The following is an 18583-nucleotide window of genomic DNA, read 5'->3' on the forward strand; positions in this document are numbered from 1 at the left end:
CAGGCAGCTCTGAAGAGGTTCGTTCCTAGCAATGTGTGAGTTTGAGTTTGTGCCATTGCCGGCTACAGCTGGAGATCGGCACTGCCGAGGCAGCAATTGGCCCGGCCTCGACGGGGAACGATAGGGGGTAAGCCGACGTTTCCGTCAGTCTCATCACTCTCTAGCGGTCACTGCTGGTCACAGCAGGCGCCTGCAGAGGCACAAACCGAGAAAATGCTGACCTTGTTGTCCTCTGACTACATGGGCAGGAAATGGTTGGCGGTGTGTCTTCAGAGTGGTAAATAACGAGAATAGGAGTCTGCTATCTCCTCCTGACTTCAGTTAGAGGGCTGCTGGGGGGAGATCAATTCGGTTTCATTCAGGGGTTGAAAAAAACAAAAATACAAAGCGATTGACTGTGGAAGGAGAGAATAAAGGGACCAAATAAAGCGACCGAACTCTGATCCCTGGGGAACACCTGGAGGGATTATAAATCCAGCTAGACCCTCTCCAGCTAACTGGGTAAGGAGGCCAGTGTGTTCCCTTCAGAGTGAACAGTTCATAATGTAAGACTGTTACCGAAGGCACAAATGTATAAAGTATCCTACTGAAACCACACATTACTTACCCACAACAGTCTGTCAGTGAAAACACACTTTCCCCAGCGTCATGAATAATCCATCTGAGCAAACGCCGTTTTCCCATGGGGTGAATTTTGGGTCTGCTGAATTGTCCAAGGACAGAAATAAAACATAACATATCATGCGCAACGGCGCTGGCAGCACCGTGCTGGGTATTATCATGAATCTGATACTTCTGAAAAGAGGGATGCTGTAACAGCTGAATATATCATGTTCCCCTGAATCATTGTCAGCTTATAAGAGAACAACAGTACACATTTGAATGCTATCGATTACACGTCACTGGAATAGAGGAACGCACTTGAACATGCTGGAGTAAACAATGCCAGTCTAAGTAGGCCAGAGTTCTGCCGGTTTCAGATAGCCTCCATCTGAATTTCATACACTTGGTGAGGTGACTTTCCCTTTTGAAAATAGAAAATAGAAAATAAATAGATAAAATAAAGGTTTTTGACTCTGAGGAAGACGTCATTTGACATTGAAACGTCAGTCTCACAATAAACGGGGGGAATTTTTCTGAGCTGAGTGTGCTCCACCATCTCTTATTTTGGGCTTGTCCCAGATAAATTGTTTGGGGACGGAGTCTCGTGTAATCTATCTGTCCTGGTTGGAGAGCACCTATTCTCCTTTTGTTAGCTGGCTTGTAGCATGTTGAGTATTTACATTTCTGCATAGAAGAGTAAAAGCTTAATCCCCATATAGGATCCCAGTTTTTACTTCACTGATACAGTAAAGTTTTGCCCTGAGATTTCTCTTGCTTCTCATCTACTGTGTTAAGTAAAGACCGCTGCCATGAGAGGAGGAAAAGAGAATAATGCTCTTTTCCGTTTTACTGCATTACAGCATTATAATTAATACTACTCTTTGTGCAGCTATTGATTACTCATTTGTGAGAGTGCCTTGACATTGCATACACAAATCAAGCCAACAAAGAAATCATTAAATTAAATTATTAGAAATGGAAAATTAAGAAATGACTTTCTGAAATGATGAATGCAAGCCCATCATGATAAATGCACTCCATGGATTTTTTGAGAATGGCAAGGATGACATATTGTTATCTTTTTCTATCACAATTTCATTCTTTTGTCCTTTTTAATCACAGGAAAAAGAGCCCTCTGCTGGCGAAGTAATACGATAAACAGCAAAGTAACAATATAGTCATTTCTCCATCAGCAAAGTAAAATCCATTTAATTGACATTTGGATTCCACGGTGCAAAGGGCATAGTCTAATTGGAGTAGCATTTCAGCGAAGGGAACGCTGGAGAATACATGATACAAACTAACCCGGCTAGGTCACACAATTTACCAAAGATGTGCCTCACCCCAGATATTGATTAGTGTCAGAGGATGAAAAATGTCTTTCTCACAGTCAGTAAAATATCTTATTTGCAGAACCATTATAACAAAGGTAATTTATATTTTCGACCGTTATCAATTTTCAAACTGTGAGCTGTAGCTGGGTGACTTGTAACTCCCACAATAATACAAGAAGAAATTCTGGGAAAAATATCACGGGTGTTATATTATGGAGACTGGAAAGAAAATGTTTGCCTTATGGTGTGGAAAGAAGATATGTGAGGTTTGGATTGATAGAATGAGGTTGCTGTTTCTTTTTATTATGTTTTTATAAATCTTAAGTTGATACAGGATTGATTTTTCTCCCAGTCAATTTTCAGGAATGACATGAGAAGTGCATGGGCTGTGGATTAAGGATCTGTCCGGTTAAATCATGCCCGATCTCAGTGATTTATTTTGTATTGTTTCTTTCTGTGTGTATATCATTTTTACAGTACATGCAACTATATACAGAAACACTGGGAAAAATAACTTCATACAGTATAAATCTAATTATGTCACTTCATAGCAGATACACCTTGAACCTCTATCCCACCCAGGGTACATTTTTTATTTTTATTTTCCCCTTGGTTCAGATGAATGATGCTGTAGGTGATCGGCCTTATAAAGGTATAAATAAAGGTACTAACAGCTGCTAAAATGCACTATAGTGCGTAGAAATGCCCTAGATGTAAGTACGTAAAATTATACCCTAGCCAGCAATATATAATTAATTTCTACCATTTTTTGCTTGGAACATTACTGTACTTTCAGGGTATATTTGCAAAAGTTGATCCTTCAAGAACAAAAATGTACCTCCTCTATCACTTTATTTCTGAGACATAAATTAAAAATACATTTTTTCATGAAATTACATTTGTAATCTCTTTTTGAATAAATATGAATCTTGATATTAATCTTCATTCAAATGAACTGTATTGATCGTTTAAGGTATCAGTCGCTTCGAGCTGGGAGTGACGAAAACAGAAGAAACCACAAGTCATTTTGCCCTGTCATAGTCACAGTGATGTCAGCGCGTAACAGAGCCGGCTCTCTTGCAGATGGTGCTATGAGGAGAGGACCCAGCGATGACTGATGTGGAGCCTGTTGTCACCGATTTCGCCGCGACGGGGAGGACCGGCCGCAGAAACGCCCTTCCCGATATTCTAGGGTCCACGGCTGGGGCCGGGACGGCTGACCTTCCAGACAAACTGGCCCAGCTGACCGTCGGCGGTAAATATAGATCTGCCTTGGCAGGGATAAGAGAAATTACAGGAGACCCAAGGTTTTACAGCATATCCAAAAAGACATGCAGGTCATCTGAAAGACATGCATGTCAGGTTAGGTGTACTCCTGCCATTGCCCTTGACTAAGACACTGGCCTCAGAACTGGAGTTGGTCCCCGGGTGCAGCACTGTGGCTGCCCACTGCTCGCAAGTAACTAGGATGGTTTAAATGTAGAGGGCAAATGGTTCAATGAAGTATACCTTATCTTATTCAGCAGGCCCTGTACATTCTGACATGAGGATAATTTGCAGTTTTATTATCCTCAACCAGAGGATTCTTATGTAAAAGCCGTGCAGTGGAGCATCCAGGTACTATACGCAGTGCAGAGTTTTTCAAAGCCTTAAAACAATTGGAGTTTACTGCTTCATTAGCGATTGGTTAATTCCAACCAATTGAAGCAGAGTGGAAGTCTAATTGCCTCAGTTCAGACCGGTTTTAACGGCTCTGTGTGACTGAATCACTTCAGTGTGTGTTTGGCACAGATTTTGGCCACAGCAAATCTAATCATGCTTTTATACTGCAGGAGATTTGTTCTGTGGAAAAACTACAAAGGGTTCCAGAAAGACACTGCAGTTAAAGTAACTGGCCGATAAATCTTTGCGCCGATTCATTTGAACTTTAAGGTTTGTGGAGGCATTCAAAGGAAACACGGCAGCCCGGTATAAAGCCGAATACAGAACGCCTTCTTAAGTCCTCTCTCCAGAGAACGACCCTGTATCACTGTGGCATAATTCCCGTTTTATATCAAAGGAAGCTCGGGCCATGTAATTCACACTTCTGGGCTGGGAGATGGGAGTGTTGGGTGTGGGTTTTTCTCTCAGGCTCCTCCTGTGCTGTCAGCAGGCCTGTGGTAGTGTCTACATCCACTCCTGTTAGCTACTCCTGGCAGGTAACCTGTCGTTAACACAATGACACCTTATAGCAGTGGTAACAAACTCTGCTCCTGGAGCTCTAAACATAGCTTGAGCTGGTCAAACCATGTTGAGTATAGAGCTGGGGTCTGAACAGGTCCACCAGCTACCAGCTGTTTCAAAACCTAGCTGGAGCAGTTTTTTTCAGCTGGGCTACTAATTCGTTGAGTCATGTGTGTCAAATTGGGGTTGAAATTAATACCTTTCAGGATGGTAGATCTCCAGGAACAGGGTTGGTCACCACTGCCTTACAGTCATCCAGTCTGTATATATCCCTCATGGGATGTTAATGAACAAGAGGAACATCACTGGAGTGATAATGTAATTTTGTGGGGATATAAGTGCTACAGGTATTCATGTCCATGTGTGTGAAAGACAATCCCACAGTAAATGTCACAAAGACAAATGGTCAGTCACAGTGCTGACCTGATATGTCATTCATCCAAATATTTGGCGACACGGTGGTGTAGTACATAGATAGCACTGTTGGCCCACAGCAAGAAGGTCCTAGGTTTGAATCCCGACTAGGGCGTTTCTGTGTGGTTTGCATGGTCTCCCTGTGCCTGTGTGGGTTAGGCCAATTTAAAATTAATCAAAAAAAAATATTCAGACTCACTTATTACTATGTACAGAAATGGATAAACAGGACTTGTAACTTAATTTCCCTCATTACTCATTGGCTGCTTTCACTGGGCACTCGAGCAAATGGTGGAGAGTTTGATTACTTGATTATGAGATCAACTTTCCCTGAGGAGTTTCTGGCAGCTCTGCTCCCTGAAAAATATCCCCAACACAGGATGTGCTGTGTAGTACACAGTGATGCAGAAAGGTGAGCCATTTTAGAGACGACAGGCAGACAGATATAAGCTGTAGGTGTTTCTTTTTGTTGTTTTTGTATTGCCGTTTTTGGCATTTCTATACCCTGTTGCTGTTAAATACCATTTCACTGTATTTTACTGCTTTCTTTCTTGTTTGTCTATGTGACTCATTAGACTGTAAGGGCTGTAAACTCACTGTCCTTGGGCTGTAAGAATACACTATACAAATAAAATATGACTCCAATGTGTATTATTATTGCAGTTATGAATAACAACAACAACAATAATAATAATAATAATAATAATCACAAACAATTCATTTTACTGTTGTTGGGGTGTAGTGTAGTGTAGTGTAGTAGTCTCAGGAACCATGATAGAAGGAAGAGTGAGAAACACAAGGCCAGTATAGGTTCAGAATAATTTATTCTTATGCTATACAAGCCTCATGGGGCCCCTGAGACTCTGCCTGCCGGTGTGGGTTTCTCTCTCATAGCAGTTAGTGTTGGGTTTAATCAATGGTACAAGGTTTGGGTGAGCATGCTGCGTGTGTGGGGACTTTGGTCTTCCAGTTTAGCTAACGGTGCAATCCTGCATCTTAGGGTTGTTTTTGTTTCCATTTGGTCATCCATGATGGATTATTGGGAAACCTATAGCCTTGAGGCTGAGGTGTTTGACTGGGACCTGTAAGGCTGGTTGTTCAAGTCCCAATTCAGCCATGATAACATCAGCTGTTGGGATGTTGAGCAAGGCCCTTAGCCAAACATTGCTCCAGAAGGATTGGCCCATGCTTAGTTGGAGGACTTAGATAATATATCAGGGATAACCTTGTGGTGGAAATAAATCACTTTAAATTGGTGAAGTGTAATCAGCTAAATAACAGTGATGTATTGGCTTTCCTGGATCATCCTGATGCCCTTTGCTCTGGTGTGCAACATCAGGGGAAAAGTCAGAACCATATCTCTGTGCTCTGCAGATGACGGCGAGCAGGGAGGAGAGGGGTCGGCGGCGGAGGCTTCCGGAAGCTCGGACGACAAGGAGAAGGCGGAGGAAACGTAAGGCCCCGGGGGCCCCCGGCGAGCTCAGCCTGTGACCCCGCCCGAAAAAAAAAGAGAGACTGATGGGCCTCCTTCTCACCACCACCCCACCCCATCCCCCCCAAAAAATCTCATTGACCAGACAACTGTAACATTCACGTGCAGTGCTATGCAACATCGCCAACACCTGCAGCTGAACCCAGGCTCCGGACGACAGGAGGTCCCTTGCTCCGGAGTTGAATCTGTTCCTTTTCTGGTTGTTACACCCAAGCTGTGGGCTGTCAGTCAGCCCACATTTATCAAAACATTCGGATAGAGGTAACTCCGAGATGACCTCTGTCCCTCCTCTTGTACATTGCCATGTTCAGCAGACCGACTGAGAGACTGGTGCCCGAGTCGCACCGATGTGCGGAAATCTGCAGCGTTCTTTCCGCAGGTGAAAAAAGGGCCTACTCCCGTGAGGCGGTCTCCCGTCTGACAGGCGTGGCGAGAAAACGCATTTTCACAGAATGTCAACTCGTAGTTGCAGCAATGTCTATTTTTGCACAACAAAGGTCTATACATTCCTTTTGGTGATGTGAATACAGTTTTTATCTTATACGTGTGGCTATCTGTGTGCTTCAATAAGGCCTCTCTACCTTGTGTTTTATACTGTTGAATCCCCATGATTAATTATTACTAACAGCAAAGTTGTTTAAAGTATATGGTAGTTCTTTTTTTTCCCAGTACGTGTTAAAGTGTTTACATCCTGTTTGCGACTAAAGGAGTCACTTTACGGCCCCGTCGACTCTCATAAAGGTTATGCTCCAAGTGCTGCAGTGTTGTCAATACTTGTCAGATCTAACTCCGTGAAACACAGTCCGTGACTATTGGGTCAGCCGTAGTTTGTCATTGTCATACAAGAAGAAACAAAATGATGAAGGGCCGTTCGATCTCCCAGTTCCTCAGTGGACCGTGGATCATATGGCTATGAAGAAAATACTATGGAACAGATTTTCTGGATTCAATGTATTTATTTTTTTATTGTTGGATCGAATTACTTTTTACGGTATGTTGCAATAATAAACCCACAGATTTTCCTCTGGTTGTTAAGTTGGCCATACTGTTACTAGAATGATATTGTCTGTTGTAAGTTACACATGAAATACCAGGTGTAAAAAATAAATTCTGTACTTAGTTTTCTTTAGGTTTGTGTGCCTCTTTTTTTGTCTTTAATGTGTTTGTTGTTTTGACCAGCAGAGGGCAGCACGTATTTCAAAGTTCCAAGATTTAGAGCAAACATTATTCCACAGAAGTGATAGCCTACAAAATCCTGTAACCCTACCCAGAAACACATACTATGCCTTCTTGTCATTTAAATGCAATAGCCTTCATACTCAAAACCATCAAAAATGTAGATTATTCCTTGATTAGCATTAATGGAAATGATTTTCCTTTACTAAAATCAGTGTCAGTAAAGTACCAGAAGAGGTAATTTTATTAAAGGAGCTGGATACAGACCATTTTCTGCAATGACTAAATGCACAACTTAAAGAGTACATTTAGCAGGAGTGGCTAATACACCCATTACAATAGATCTCTTAAATCTACTTGGGCTTTTATCCTACATTTAGCAGGTAGATCAGTAGTTCTACCCTCAAGCAAGGTACTTAACATGAATTGCTTCAGTTTATATCCAGCAGCATGAATTTGCTAAGAAATGCAAAAGTTGTGCAAGTTGCTGTGGATAAGAGAATCTGCGAAATGCCTGTAATGTAAACATGTCCACCACAATACAGACTCTACATACAAAGGTAAGTATACACCAATCACCAAGTTGGACAAGTTAAATATTTTATTTGAATTACCAGAAAATGTTCAAATTAATATGCATATAGATATTAACAACAAGGGGGCTGACAATAGTTAATAACTTTGCAATGTAATGTACATAGTTTTAATACAGACAAAGGTAAGTATGCACCAATCACACCAACTGTTGGACAAGTTAAATGTTTTATTATTAGAAATGTCACAAAACATGATTTTGCAAATACAGTAGATATTCACAACAAAAGGACTGAGAATTGTTATAACTTCTTTGCAATATAATTATGTACATAGTTTTATGGGAATGGCAAACACAATCATTGGTAGTTTCCTGTATTTATTTATTAATCGGACGTTCATATCACCACCATTTTGCATGACCGGTGAGTGTAAAGGCCTGCTGGCACTCCTCTCACATATGTTACAACTTACAGGCCTGAAAGTGTAAGAAACATTTTAAACATTCTAGTTAAGCAAAGAAATGCATGCAGAGCCAAAAAACGTTTCCTAACACGTCTTCCTTGCTCATTTAACTGAGCATATTTTTGTCCAGAATTTTTTAAATAAAAGTGCAGCTGTGTTTTTACATCTATCATCTTAAAGATGTGGGAGATTATATCTGACATTAATGTCAAAGCAAAGACAACAACCAAAGAAAATGACTCATTGCATTCGTACGGCTTCCTGAATATGCCTAACCTTTGCTTAAACTGCAGTACAATAAGGTCAACTTCAACCTGCCATCTGCACATAGGTACACTCACCATGCACTTTATTACATTTTACATTTTTACTTCATTACACCTACCTATTCATGTGATTATCTAATCAGCCAATTGTGTGGCAACAGTGAAATGCATAAAATCATGTAGATACCGGTCAGGAGCTTCAGCCGAAGTCAGACAGAAACGCCTTTTTAATGAGAGACGTCAGAGGAGAATGGCCAGACTGGTTAAACCTGACAGGAAAGTGATAGTAATGCAAATATCACTGCTGTAATGTGTGGTTATTTGCATTACCGTCACCTTCCTTTCTGGCCTCTCATTAACACAGTGTTTTTTTCACACACATGGTACCAACAATCATTCCACGGCCAAAGTCACTTAGATATGATTTCTTCCCCATTTGGTCTGAAAAACAGCTGAACCTCTTGACCACGTCAGTATGCTTGTATGCATTTAGTTGCTCCACCACATGATTGGCTGATTAAATATTTGGATTAACAAGCTTGTGTACAGGTATACCTGATAAATTGCTCTGTATGTATGTATGCATATACGTGTTTCTTTATTCATCAATCAATATTGGGAACTAGTTTTGAAATAATTTCAGCATTTATATAATATGTTCTGGCTGTAGAACACTGAATTTAAGCAATTTAATGTTCAATATAATTCAGTCTACTTTCTGAATGTTGGAATGACTTTGCAGTAGGTCATAGATTGGTTGTGTTCTTCTGAGTCTTGGAAGGAAATTGTGTTCAGTTAAAGACATACCAGTAAATGATGAAGTGTAATTTTGTGTACAAGTGCAGAGGCGAATGGAAGACTTAACTAATATATCTGAGATAACTTCATGGTAGAAATAAATCGACACACTAGCGGTCTTTGTAAAGCAGAAAAGCCCAAAGCCCAAAACCCAATACAATAGATTCAAACTGCAGAAATGAGAAACGAACGAGTGATCACACATTCCCTCTAGACCAATCAAGATTAACAGATTTCCCGCAGACAGCCAATGAGGATGTCCAGTCACCTTCTTGCCATTGTCTCCGCCCCCTCACTTGAGTATTAATATTTCATTAAGAACTACTTTAAATGCACAGGGACCCTGCAGAAAGAGGCAACAGCTTTCTGAACATCTACTTTTTACTATCCGTTATCTGCTTGACAACTCTTTAACTTTTCACCATGGTTGATGCATTTTGCGGCACCTGGAAATTGGTAGACAGCCAAAATTTTGATGAATACATGAAAGCTCTCGGTGAGTTAAAGAAATATTTAAATATGTGTACACATCGTACATCTTCATCTCTCAAGAACGACCTGCCTGTTCCTCGCAGCGGGACTACAAGATATAAGTGCTCAAGAAGAATAGTTACCGGTGTCTAACGGGTAACATTCCTTGGCAGTCATGAAAGACTGCATCACTACTTGCTTGTGCAAAGCGTACGCTATAACTTTCTAATGTTTTGTATCTTCATGCAGGAGTCGGTTTTGCAACAAGGCAAGTCGGCAATGTCACGAAACCGACAGTGATCATCGGTCAGGATGGAGACAAGGTGTTTGTGAAAACACAGAGTACGTTCAAGAACACTGAAATATCCTTCAAACTGGGGGAGGAGTTTGACGAAACTACTGCTGATGACAGAAACTGCAAAGTAAGTGGATTTCTGAATTAGATGCGATAAACGCAAGAGTAGGGTAAGTATAAATGTATACGAAAACAGCAATGCTCTACTGTTTTTTTATTTGTTTATTTTTTGCTTTTGTGATAGACATTGGGTTAATAGCACAGACAAATAACGCACAATTTAGGCTACACGCCAAATATTCATTAGCATGTTTTACATGTGTCCCGCGTTTTGTCTCGAGAAAACATTACATCTGATGTGATTTTTGCAATTCATATGAAGGTCATATCCCATAATCGGATACCATAACGTGTTGTCCGCATTTTACACAGATATGGTACATTTTATATTTTTGGACTCTACTTGCTAGTATTCTGTCCTTGAATGAACATTGACAATTTTACTGTGTAGAGATACAAAGAGGCGCAAATAGCATCTTTTGAAAAAAATACTTAGTCCTATGCATTTTATGAATTGTAGTCTGTCGTGAGCATGGAAGGAGACCATTTGGTGCACGTGCAGAAGTGGGACGGCAAAGAGACAAAGTTCGTCCGAGAGTTGCAGGACGGTAAACTCGTCATGGTGAGACGATGAGAAATTATCATCCCCCAATGAACTTAATTTAATAGTGTCTGTGTGTATTATGGCCAAAATTAAGTGTTTTAATTCATTTTATTTTTATTTTTTCTTCAAAATTATAAATCAGTGTTCTAGAACTCCATTGCTTTCAATTGGCTATAGAAATTGGGCTACATCAGCATTAGAATGTTCAGTCAAGAACATTCCTAATCACATATTTGTGATCTGATACCTCAATGGGTTAATCTTTTCGGGTTAAGCTTCTTCAAAATGTATGCGGCTTACCCGAAGCATTACCGTAACAGACCCAATAGAGGGACCAATTTTAGTGTAGGCCTAAACACATCTTATTTGTCTTTTTATGTTATAGCTCTTGTGTCTGTAATAGCCTTTCCTGTATTTGTTTGTGGTCGTCAAGAATATGTAACGTGGATAAAGTGATTATTTGCGAATGTAGGCTATATACGAAACTCATTTTAACGAGTAGCATTACTCCGATGTTATTTTTCCCCACAGAAACTTACATTCGAAGACATCGTGTCTGTGCGCACCTACGAGAAGGCATAATTCGGAGCCCACCCCTGTGCCACCCAATCTTTTCAGTCCTGTTTACTGGACTACGACGTTTTTTTTTTCTACTGTACGCATATATTTGCACTTCATTCGCCCAAACGTTTTATGGCATCAGATGATTTTGTAAAACTTTTATACAAATTACTTAATTCTTTTCATGCTGAATCATAATGTGAATAAATGTGCAAAAGAAACTGAAATAAATTACCTGAATTAATTGATTTTATGTTGTCATTCATCGTGTTTGTACGTATTTTTTATTATTATTTTGGAACGCTGGGATTATGGCATTTGGCATGCACACACCTACACACTAAATAATGCGTAGACTGAGGTAGACTGAGGTATTGTTAATGACAATGGGAATAATGGCAATTTCTCTGTTCCAAATGGTTGCTATTTTACATTAAAGAGTTAGCTACATATCCATACGTTAAGTTCCCAAATAAGAGTAAATGCATGCAACAGTATTTGATCTTATAATAATCTTTTACACTTTGTGCAGTAGCCCCCCACGAATTAAATTCAAGATTTTGTAGGGCGGTTTACCGACACCGACGAAATATTTCAACAAAAACATTTATATTTTTCATTAATTGAACAAAATAATTTAATTTATTGAGCAGAATAACACAAATAGGATCATTTGTATTTTTGCACGATTCGTACGACGTATTTTTAATGCGACCATGAACTCTCAAAATAACGGTTGAGTGTTGAATTGAAAGTGGTCGTTTGATTGGCTCCCAACCATTCACTGCATATTTCTACAGGAATGTGTCTTCATTCGACACTAAAGCACAAATTATCATTATGTTGTTACGTCTTTCTGGTGTGTAACGGAAAGTATAGGCTATTGTTGAAAGCGTCACTTACCACACACAAAACGCACTTACAGTAGCTAGCGTTATACGATTGCTCTTCCCAGTATACAGCTACAACGCAGCCACGTGATGAGATATGCTTCCTGTGTGTGTCACATGAGAGCTTTTCAGCTTTTACGCTCCACAAATGTAAACGCTACTGTTGTAATTTACTGACGCTGGCGAATATGGCACTGCAGCTGGTTTTGTACTTACTGGGACTGCTTGGAAGTCTGTTGGTTTCAACTGCCCCGATCGAGAATTGGCAACAAAGCATTCAAGTGCCTGGTTCAGGTGAGTTACCGACCTCCAAAATAAACACTGTTAAGTACACTACATTTGAGAACTGTTTCATCGAATCGCTGTCCAGTGTTAGTTCATGCCGATTAGACAGGTAGGCTACAACAGGAAGTAAGGTACTGAATTGTGGGCGTACTCTTTTCCGAACTAAGAATCAATTACGTGTAATATAAACTGGAAGGTCCTTGTGCAAACTCACAGTAATGGCAACGGATCGGTCCCATAACCCAATAATTGACTTAATTTTGTTGTTGCGAATATTTGCATTAAAGTGACTAATATTCCAGCCACATGAGGGATGTTTCCACTTCTCATACACCCCCCCCCCTTTCCCCTCCCCCTCCTCAACCCCCCCAAAATGTACCACTCACAAGTGAATTGTATTGGAGAAGGAGGGAGACTGGGAGAGGGATAAGGTTGGTAGAGCGATTAAAATCTGAAAAACAACAAACTAGACACAGAAATGCCACTGTCAGGATTCTAACCCAGGACATTGTTGTTGTGTTATCACACTGCATCACCATGCCGTCACATCGATCATCTCTATATACACATCCTGAAAATATGGGAGGAGATATGCAAAGAGATTTAAACATTTATTGGCCATTAGGTCATGGAATTATTGATGTCATTAAGGACCCTGACCCAATAGCTCAGAGTCTGATTCTAAATTGAACTTCACCCATTTAATCCGCATATAGGAATAGATGGAAATGTTTTGACTGATATAATGCTTTTGCTTTCTCTAATTTAGCGTATGGTTAATAGGCTACACACCATAATAACCCCCATATAATGTAGTCTGAATCCACTACATTTACCTTTCAGCCACTTTAACTTAAACTGGTAAACCCAGTGTACTACACCGATTTACAAAGAGACAACAAAAATGAAGGCAGCCACTGCTTCATATGCTTTCACACAAGCTCCAGTGTCACAGGCATTTTCTGCTTTGTTTACTGCACCAGGACACGTTCGCTGTGAACCAGAGAAATCGAGTGAATCGAAAAATAATGACGCGCTGAAGGGTTTTGGTTTATAATCACATTTAGTTTTTTTATATTATTATTATTTTATGTATCCATCAATACCACATTGTTTCAGTCCATTAAGCCCTCATGACTGCCTCATCCATCATATTTGCCTTCATCCCATTCTGAAATCCAGAAATACGGAGCAGTTCATGCATCCGTAATGTATTATGCGATATAAGATCGAAGAAGCTATCAACGAGATGATGGGACATTGTAGTGCGTGCGGTTTCTTATTCATTATGGGCAATGTGAATTTAATCGTCAGCCTCATCCCCCCCACAGGCAGGTTCTGGCACATCTCAGATCTGCATCTGGACCCGACCTATCACATCACAGAGGACCGCACCAAAGTGTGCTTCTCCTCCCAGGGCTCCCCGGCCCTGAACCCTGGCCTGTTTGGCGACTACCTGTGCGATTCCCCGTACGAACTCATTCAGTCAGCCTTTCGCTTCATGAGAGAAGAGGACCCAAATCCTGACTTCATGATATGGACAGGGTTGGTAACAGGGCAGAAGAGTTATGGCTATGTATACACTTTCAGAAATAAAGGAATGAAAGGTGCCTAAAAAAGTACAAATGCTTGTTGCTGGGGTGGTACCCCAAACAGTAGGTGCATTGACATTTTTGCAACAATTGCCACGAACAGTTTGAACTATAGCCTTTCGTTCTGTTCCCTCTTGTGTCTATGTGATTCTCAACCCATGTACAGTAAATGGCTGAAATTTATTTTTTGTAGTTTTACTTCAGAATATCTGAAAGGACACGTAAAACACAAACGATTTATAGTCTAACAGTTCTTTGCCTGTTGAGCTTGTGAATACATGCTTAATTGGTTGCTAATCAGTTAAGCTTCAGATACGTTGGCATGTCTTTTGCTTGTTGGGCATAATTCGTTTTGTGATTTACTGTTCTATGGAAAGATTAGCTCTGGCGAGCTACGGATGAGGGGATTTGGGGGCATACAGCTATTTAATTGCTTGCTTTATTATCATTTTTTATAAAGTTTTCATACATTTTTCAGAGACAGCCCTCCACACGTCCCAGCGGAGAAGCTGTCTACAGACTTAGTGATCAGAATTATCAGCAATATGACTCACACCATCCGGGAGTTCTTCCCAGATCTCCCCGTCTACCCTGCTCTCGGGAACCATGATTATTGGCCACAGGTATTTAACCCTTTACCTAAGAGCCTGTGGACAAGTGTGTCATTTTATTTGCTTTTGTTCAGTTTGGAAATGAGTTGGTGTTTCAGATGAACTTCTCTGCTCTTCTCTGCTAAGATGGTACTGTAATAACTTTGAAAACTATAAATGTTTTCTTAACTGGTCATTGAAGCAAACTAAAGAAGCCCTGTTATAGCCAGCCCTGATTAATATAGTCATGCTTCTATACAAATACCGAGCTTGTTTTATTTGCAGGATCAACTTCCGATAGCCACGAATGAGATATACCAGGCTGTGGCTAAACTCTGGGAGCCCTGGCTACAACCAGAATCCCTCACAACACTAAGAAAAGGTAAAATGGTTGCAGAACTGCAAATACCGAACATTAGTAAGACAATTAGAGCATTATAGAGGAACACAGTATACAGATTCAATAATGAGCTTTTATTTCATTTTTTTTCATTGGGTGCCAGCTGTGAATGTATGGCAACTGATATTTTGCCTACGGCCCTGGTATTTACTCTCTTTCCTTGTTTCGTGTGAAGGCGGGTTCTATTCGCAAGTGATACGTCCAAATTTGCGGCTCGTCAGCTTGAACACGAACCTGTACTACAGTCCAAACAAAGTGACAGTCAACATGACCGACCCGGCAGGACAGTTTGAATGGCTGGTGGACACTCTGGATACATGTCGACAGAGTGACGAGAAGGTAACCTGTCCATGGTGGAGCCTCACTCTGCTTTTTAACATTTATGTTATTTTAAAATAATTTTGCTCCATACAACATACTTGTTGAAACATTTCAGCCAAAGAGGAAGTGAAACGAGCATTGGTTCATCCTGGCATCCTAGCAGTTGAAATTGTACTTCCCTCTAGGGTCTTTCAGCGAACTTATCCCTGGTTATGGGTATGCACTTTGTTGTACGTCGCTCTGGATAAGAGCGTCTGCCAAATGCCAATAATGTAATGTAATGCATCAGTATCACACATTAGTCTATCAGTACAGTATCATGGTTTGAGTAAAGCATTGTTTTGGTGTTTAATTTGAAAACAGCCAAATATACAGTAATGATGTCATCTGCGTATGTAATTCAGTTAGTTATTTACGACTAGAAACATTGTGAGAAAAGAAACTTTGTAAAAATTAAGGAAATGCACTTTTCTTTGTAGGCTTACATCATAGCTCATGTTCCCATTGGTTACTTGCCCTATGCCCTTGAGACAACTGCAATGAGAGAAGTCTACAATGAAAGGCTGGTGGAGATATTTCGCAAATACAGTGATGTGGTTGCCGGGCACTTCTATGGTCACACCCACAGGGACAGCATTATGGTGCTATTGGATCATGAAGGTAAAATGAAACCCTTTTAAAGGAAATATGCATTGCCACAGGGTCTCAATGGCACCCTTATCGAATAAACAGGTTAAAGTGTGATCTGAAAGTTCTCAAAGGATAATGTATTTGAACATATCCATAATGTACTGTATGTAATATTGTGTCATGTCAAGCATACTGTACACTGCTTTTACAGCATAATGTGTATTTCTCTATCATTTTAAATGGAATTTAAATGGAAAGTGCAAATGGAGGTGTCGAATGTGCCGAAGAAATGTAAACATTTTGCATCCCATCCAACTGAAGCACCCCCTTACCTGGGCAGCGTTACTGCTAACTGCATCTTCCTGCTGGGCTTCTGGCCAGTCAGTGCTGGCGCAGTTAGGATTTGAAACTGGCCGTCCATGTGCTGACCAATATACCTTGTACTGTGCCTTAACAGCACAAGCCACCCAGCATTGAACAGATGAACAGCTAGAGAAAGCATTCCCAGGGTTTATTTTATTGAAATATTGAATATTCCTACTTGGCCCATTGAAATTTGCGCTGTGCCGGATGTGTAAGGGGTGAGTTCCTCACTGGGTGTTTTTTCTGGCGGTTTCTGCTGGTTGACACAGGTGTCAGCCCCCACCTTTGCCCAGCTTTGCCTGAAGCTGTTCACGCAGCCAAACATCACTTCTGCTCTGAGAGCTTCTCTGCCTGGCTGTGTGTGGCAGTTCTCACAATGACTGTAATAACTCCTCTCGCAGTGCTGGCAGTGACGGGAGGAAAAGTGTTATTATGACATTGTCGTCAAAAGAGCACCTCACTGTTTGAGCGGTGCCTTTTAAATACTGTCTTTAAATACCCATTTAAAGAAATGATATGTTTTTCTTTTTTCTGTGAAGGCCAACCTGTTAATTCACTGTTTGTCACACCGGCCGTGACTCCATTCAGACATGAGAGTGAACCTTCCTCAAACAACCCAGGTCTTCGGATGTATTACTATAACCCTCACGATTACAGTTTACTGGTAGGTCGAGAGAGATCTCCAATCTTTTGCGATGTTGTTATATTTCAGAAGGGAATTTAAACTATCTTTGTCAATTGGGTGAAAACTGTATAACCACAGGTAGAAGATTGAATTCTCAAAGAGTGACCGGTTCTCCTTGCAATGTTTTGACACTTAAATGTACACAAAGCGTTATTTTGGTTTTGCTAATAGTATCGTAGCATAAAATACAGCTTGGTTTTTATTGGAGCTGATTGTTCAGTCAACCTGTGGATGATACCCAGTTTCATCGATGCACAAACCTCATGACCTCACCCTTCACATCTGTAGAAGAAGAACATTAAACCCAGCACAGGAGACTTGTTTTTCTGCAAAAAGAGAGATTTTCACTTAATTAAATGGCACAAAGAGAGATTCATTGACTGGTACATAGCCAGCCAGATTTTGATCATCTATGTGCGTTATTGCAGGCTGGGTTCATTTTCCCTGAATACATCTTTGTTCTTTTTCTCTTCATTTCAGAAATGGCCATGTTCGTTTCATACATAACACTTTAAATGTATTAGAAAGAGGTTTTATGCTGGAGTAGAGATATAACGCACAGTACTGTACAATCTCCACCTTTCATTTTCCTTTCAATATCACACGCTGTGCATTATGTTGTATTCTCTGCTGCATTCTCTGAGACTTGTCTCTTCTCTTAAGGATATTTGGCAGTACTACATGAATCTCACTGAAGCAAACTTGGAAAAGAAACCGGACTGGAAGCTTGAATATATAATGACCAAAGACTTCAACATTGTAGACATTCAGCCAAAGAGCTTGTATGGACTTGCAGAAAGTTTCAGGGCACCCCAAAGTGAGACATTTAAGAAGTACTTTAATCATTTTATGGTAAGGTACAATGACTCAATTGTTTGCAAGGGAATTTGCAAAATGGAACAAGTATGTTCTGCACTGTCCTTGGACCATGAATCCTATTTGCATTGCATCTTAAAATGGAATTAACGTGGATGAATGGATTGACTAATCAACAAAGCTGGGTGCACATTTGCAAATATTTGCATTTTACACTGATTTTAAAAAAAACATTTACAATGCTGTTTTTTGCACACAGGAATTTTATGCGTTTTTAAATGGTCTAAATGTAAAAGGGAAACAATTCAATTCTGAGTAATGGGTCTAAAATATGACATTAATCTTGTTTTCAGGATGAACAACTGTGGCCAAATTAGATTAGTAGAGACTATACACTGCCTATAATTATGTGTTTTTGTGTTTTTTCTTTTTGATTAAAAATAAACATAAAAAACCCTCCTTTTTTGCTGTCATCCTTGGACACAACCCAAACGATCTGCCTTCTATCTATGCTTTTAATTGGAGCGGTTTGTAGTCTTTGAGGTATGAGTTGTCCCACATGATGTATCATTGAAGCCTTTTAGAACACATTTTATCTCTCATTTTCAAATTCACAACTATAGGCCCATTTCATTTCTGTAATGTCACTTTGGTATAGTAGCAAACGCTGCCCACTTCCAAAAACAACTCCTATGTCCCTTCACTTTGCAGTCAG

The 18583-nt window shown here is 40.2% G+C and overlaps 3 protein-coding genes across 4 annotated transcripts in view; all 3 read left to right on the plus strand.

Moving 5' to 3' along the window:
* pkib (protein kinase (cAMP-dependent, catalytic) inhibitor beta) overlaps positions 1 to 7191 on the plus strand; it is a 28220-nt gene extending 21029 nt beyond the window's left edge. For both annotated transcript variants that reach the window (XM_061243923.1, XM_061243922.1), the window contains exons 2-3: positions 3021 to 3192; positions 5949 to 7191. In XM_061243923.1, coding sequence (XP_061099907.1) covers positions 3048 to 3192; positions 5949 to 6031 — 228 coding nt within the window. In that variant the 5' untranslated portion in view covers positions 3021 to 3047 and the 3' untranslated portion in view covers positions 6032 to 7191. The remainder of the gene's footprint in view (positions 1 to 3020; positions 3193 to 5948) is intronic.
* Positions 7192 to 9630: 2439 nt separating this feature from the next.
* Positions 9631 to 11544, plus strand: fabp7b (fatty acid binding protein 7, brain, b). Its single transcript, XM_061242887.1, has 4 exons — positions 9631 to 9801; positions 10026 to 10198; positions 10652 to 10753; positions 11267 to 11544. Exons 1-4 carry the CDS (start codon positions 9729 to 9731, stop codon positions 11315 to 11317), a joined length of 399 nt encoding a protein of 132 aa, XP_061098871.1. The 5' UTR covers positions 9631 to 9728; the 3' UTR covers positions 11318 to 11544.
* Positions 11545 to 12237: 693 nt separating this feature from the next.
* On the plus strand, positions 12238 to 18327 carry smpdl3a (sphingomyelin phosphodiesterase acid like 3A). Its single transcript, XM_061242965.1, has 8 exons — positions 12238 to 12480; positions 13803 to 14016; positions 14542 to 14686; positions 14939 to 15035; positions 15229 to 15392; positions 15854 to 16034; positions 16907 to 17031; positions 17716 to 18327. The coding sequence occupies exons 1-8, from the start codon at positions 12375 to 12377 to the stop codon at positions 18016 to 18018; spliced, it is 1335 nt and encodes a 444-aa protein (XP_061098949.1). The 5' UTR covers positions 12238 to 12374; the 3' UTR covers positions 18019 to 18327.
* Positions 18328 to 18583: the final 256 nt, after the last annotated feature.

This window comes from Conger conger, chromosome 5, assembly GCF_963514075.1.
Source record: "Conger conger chromosome 5, fConCon1.1, whole genome shotgun sequence".
Classification (NCBI taxonomy): domain Eukaryota; kingdom Metazoa; phylum Chordata; class Actinopteri; order Anguilliformes; family Congridae; genus Conger; species Conger conger.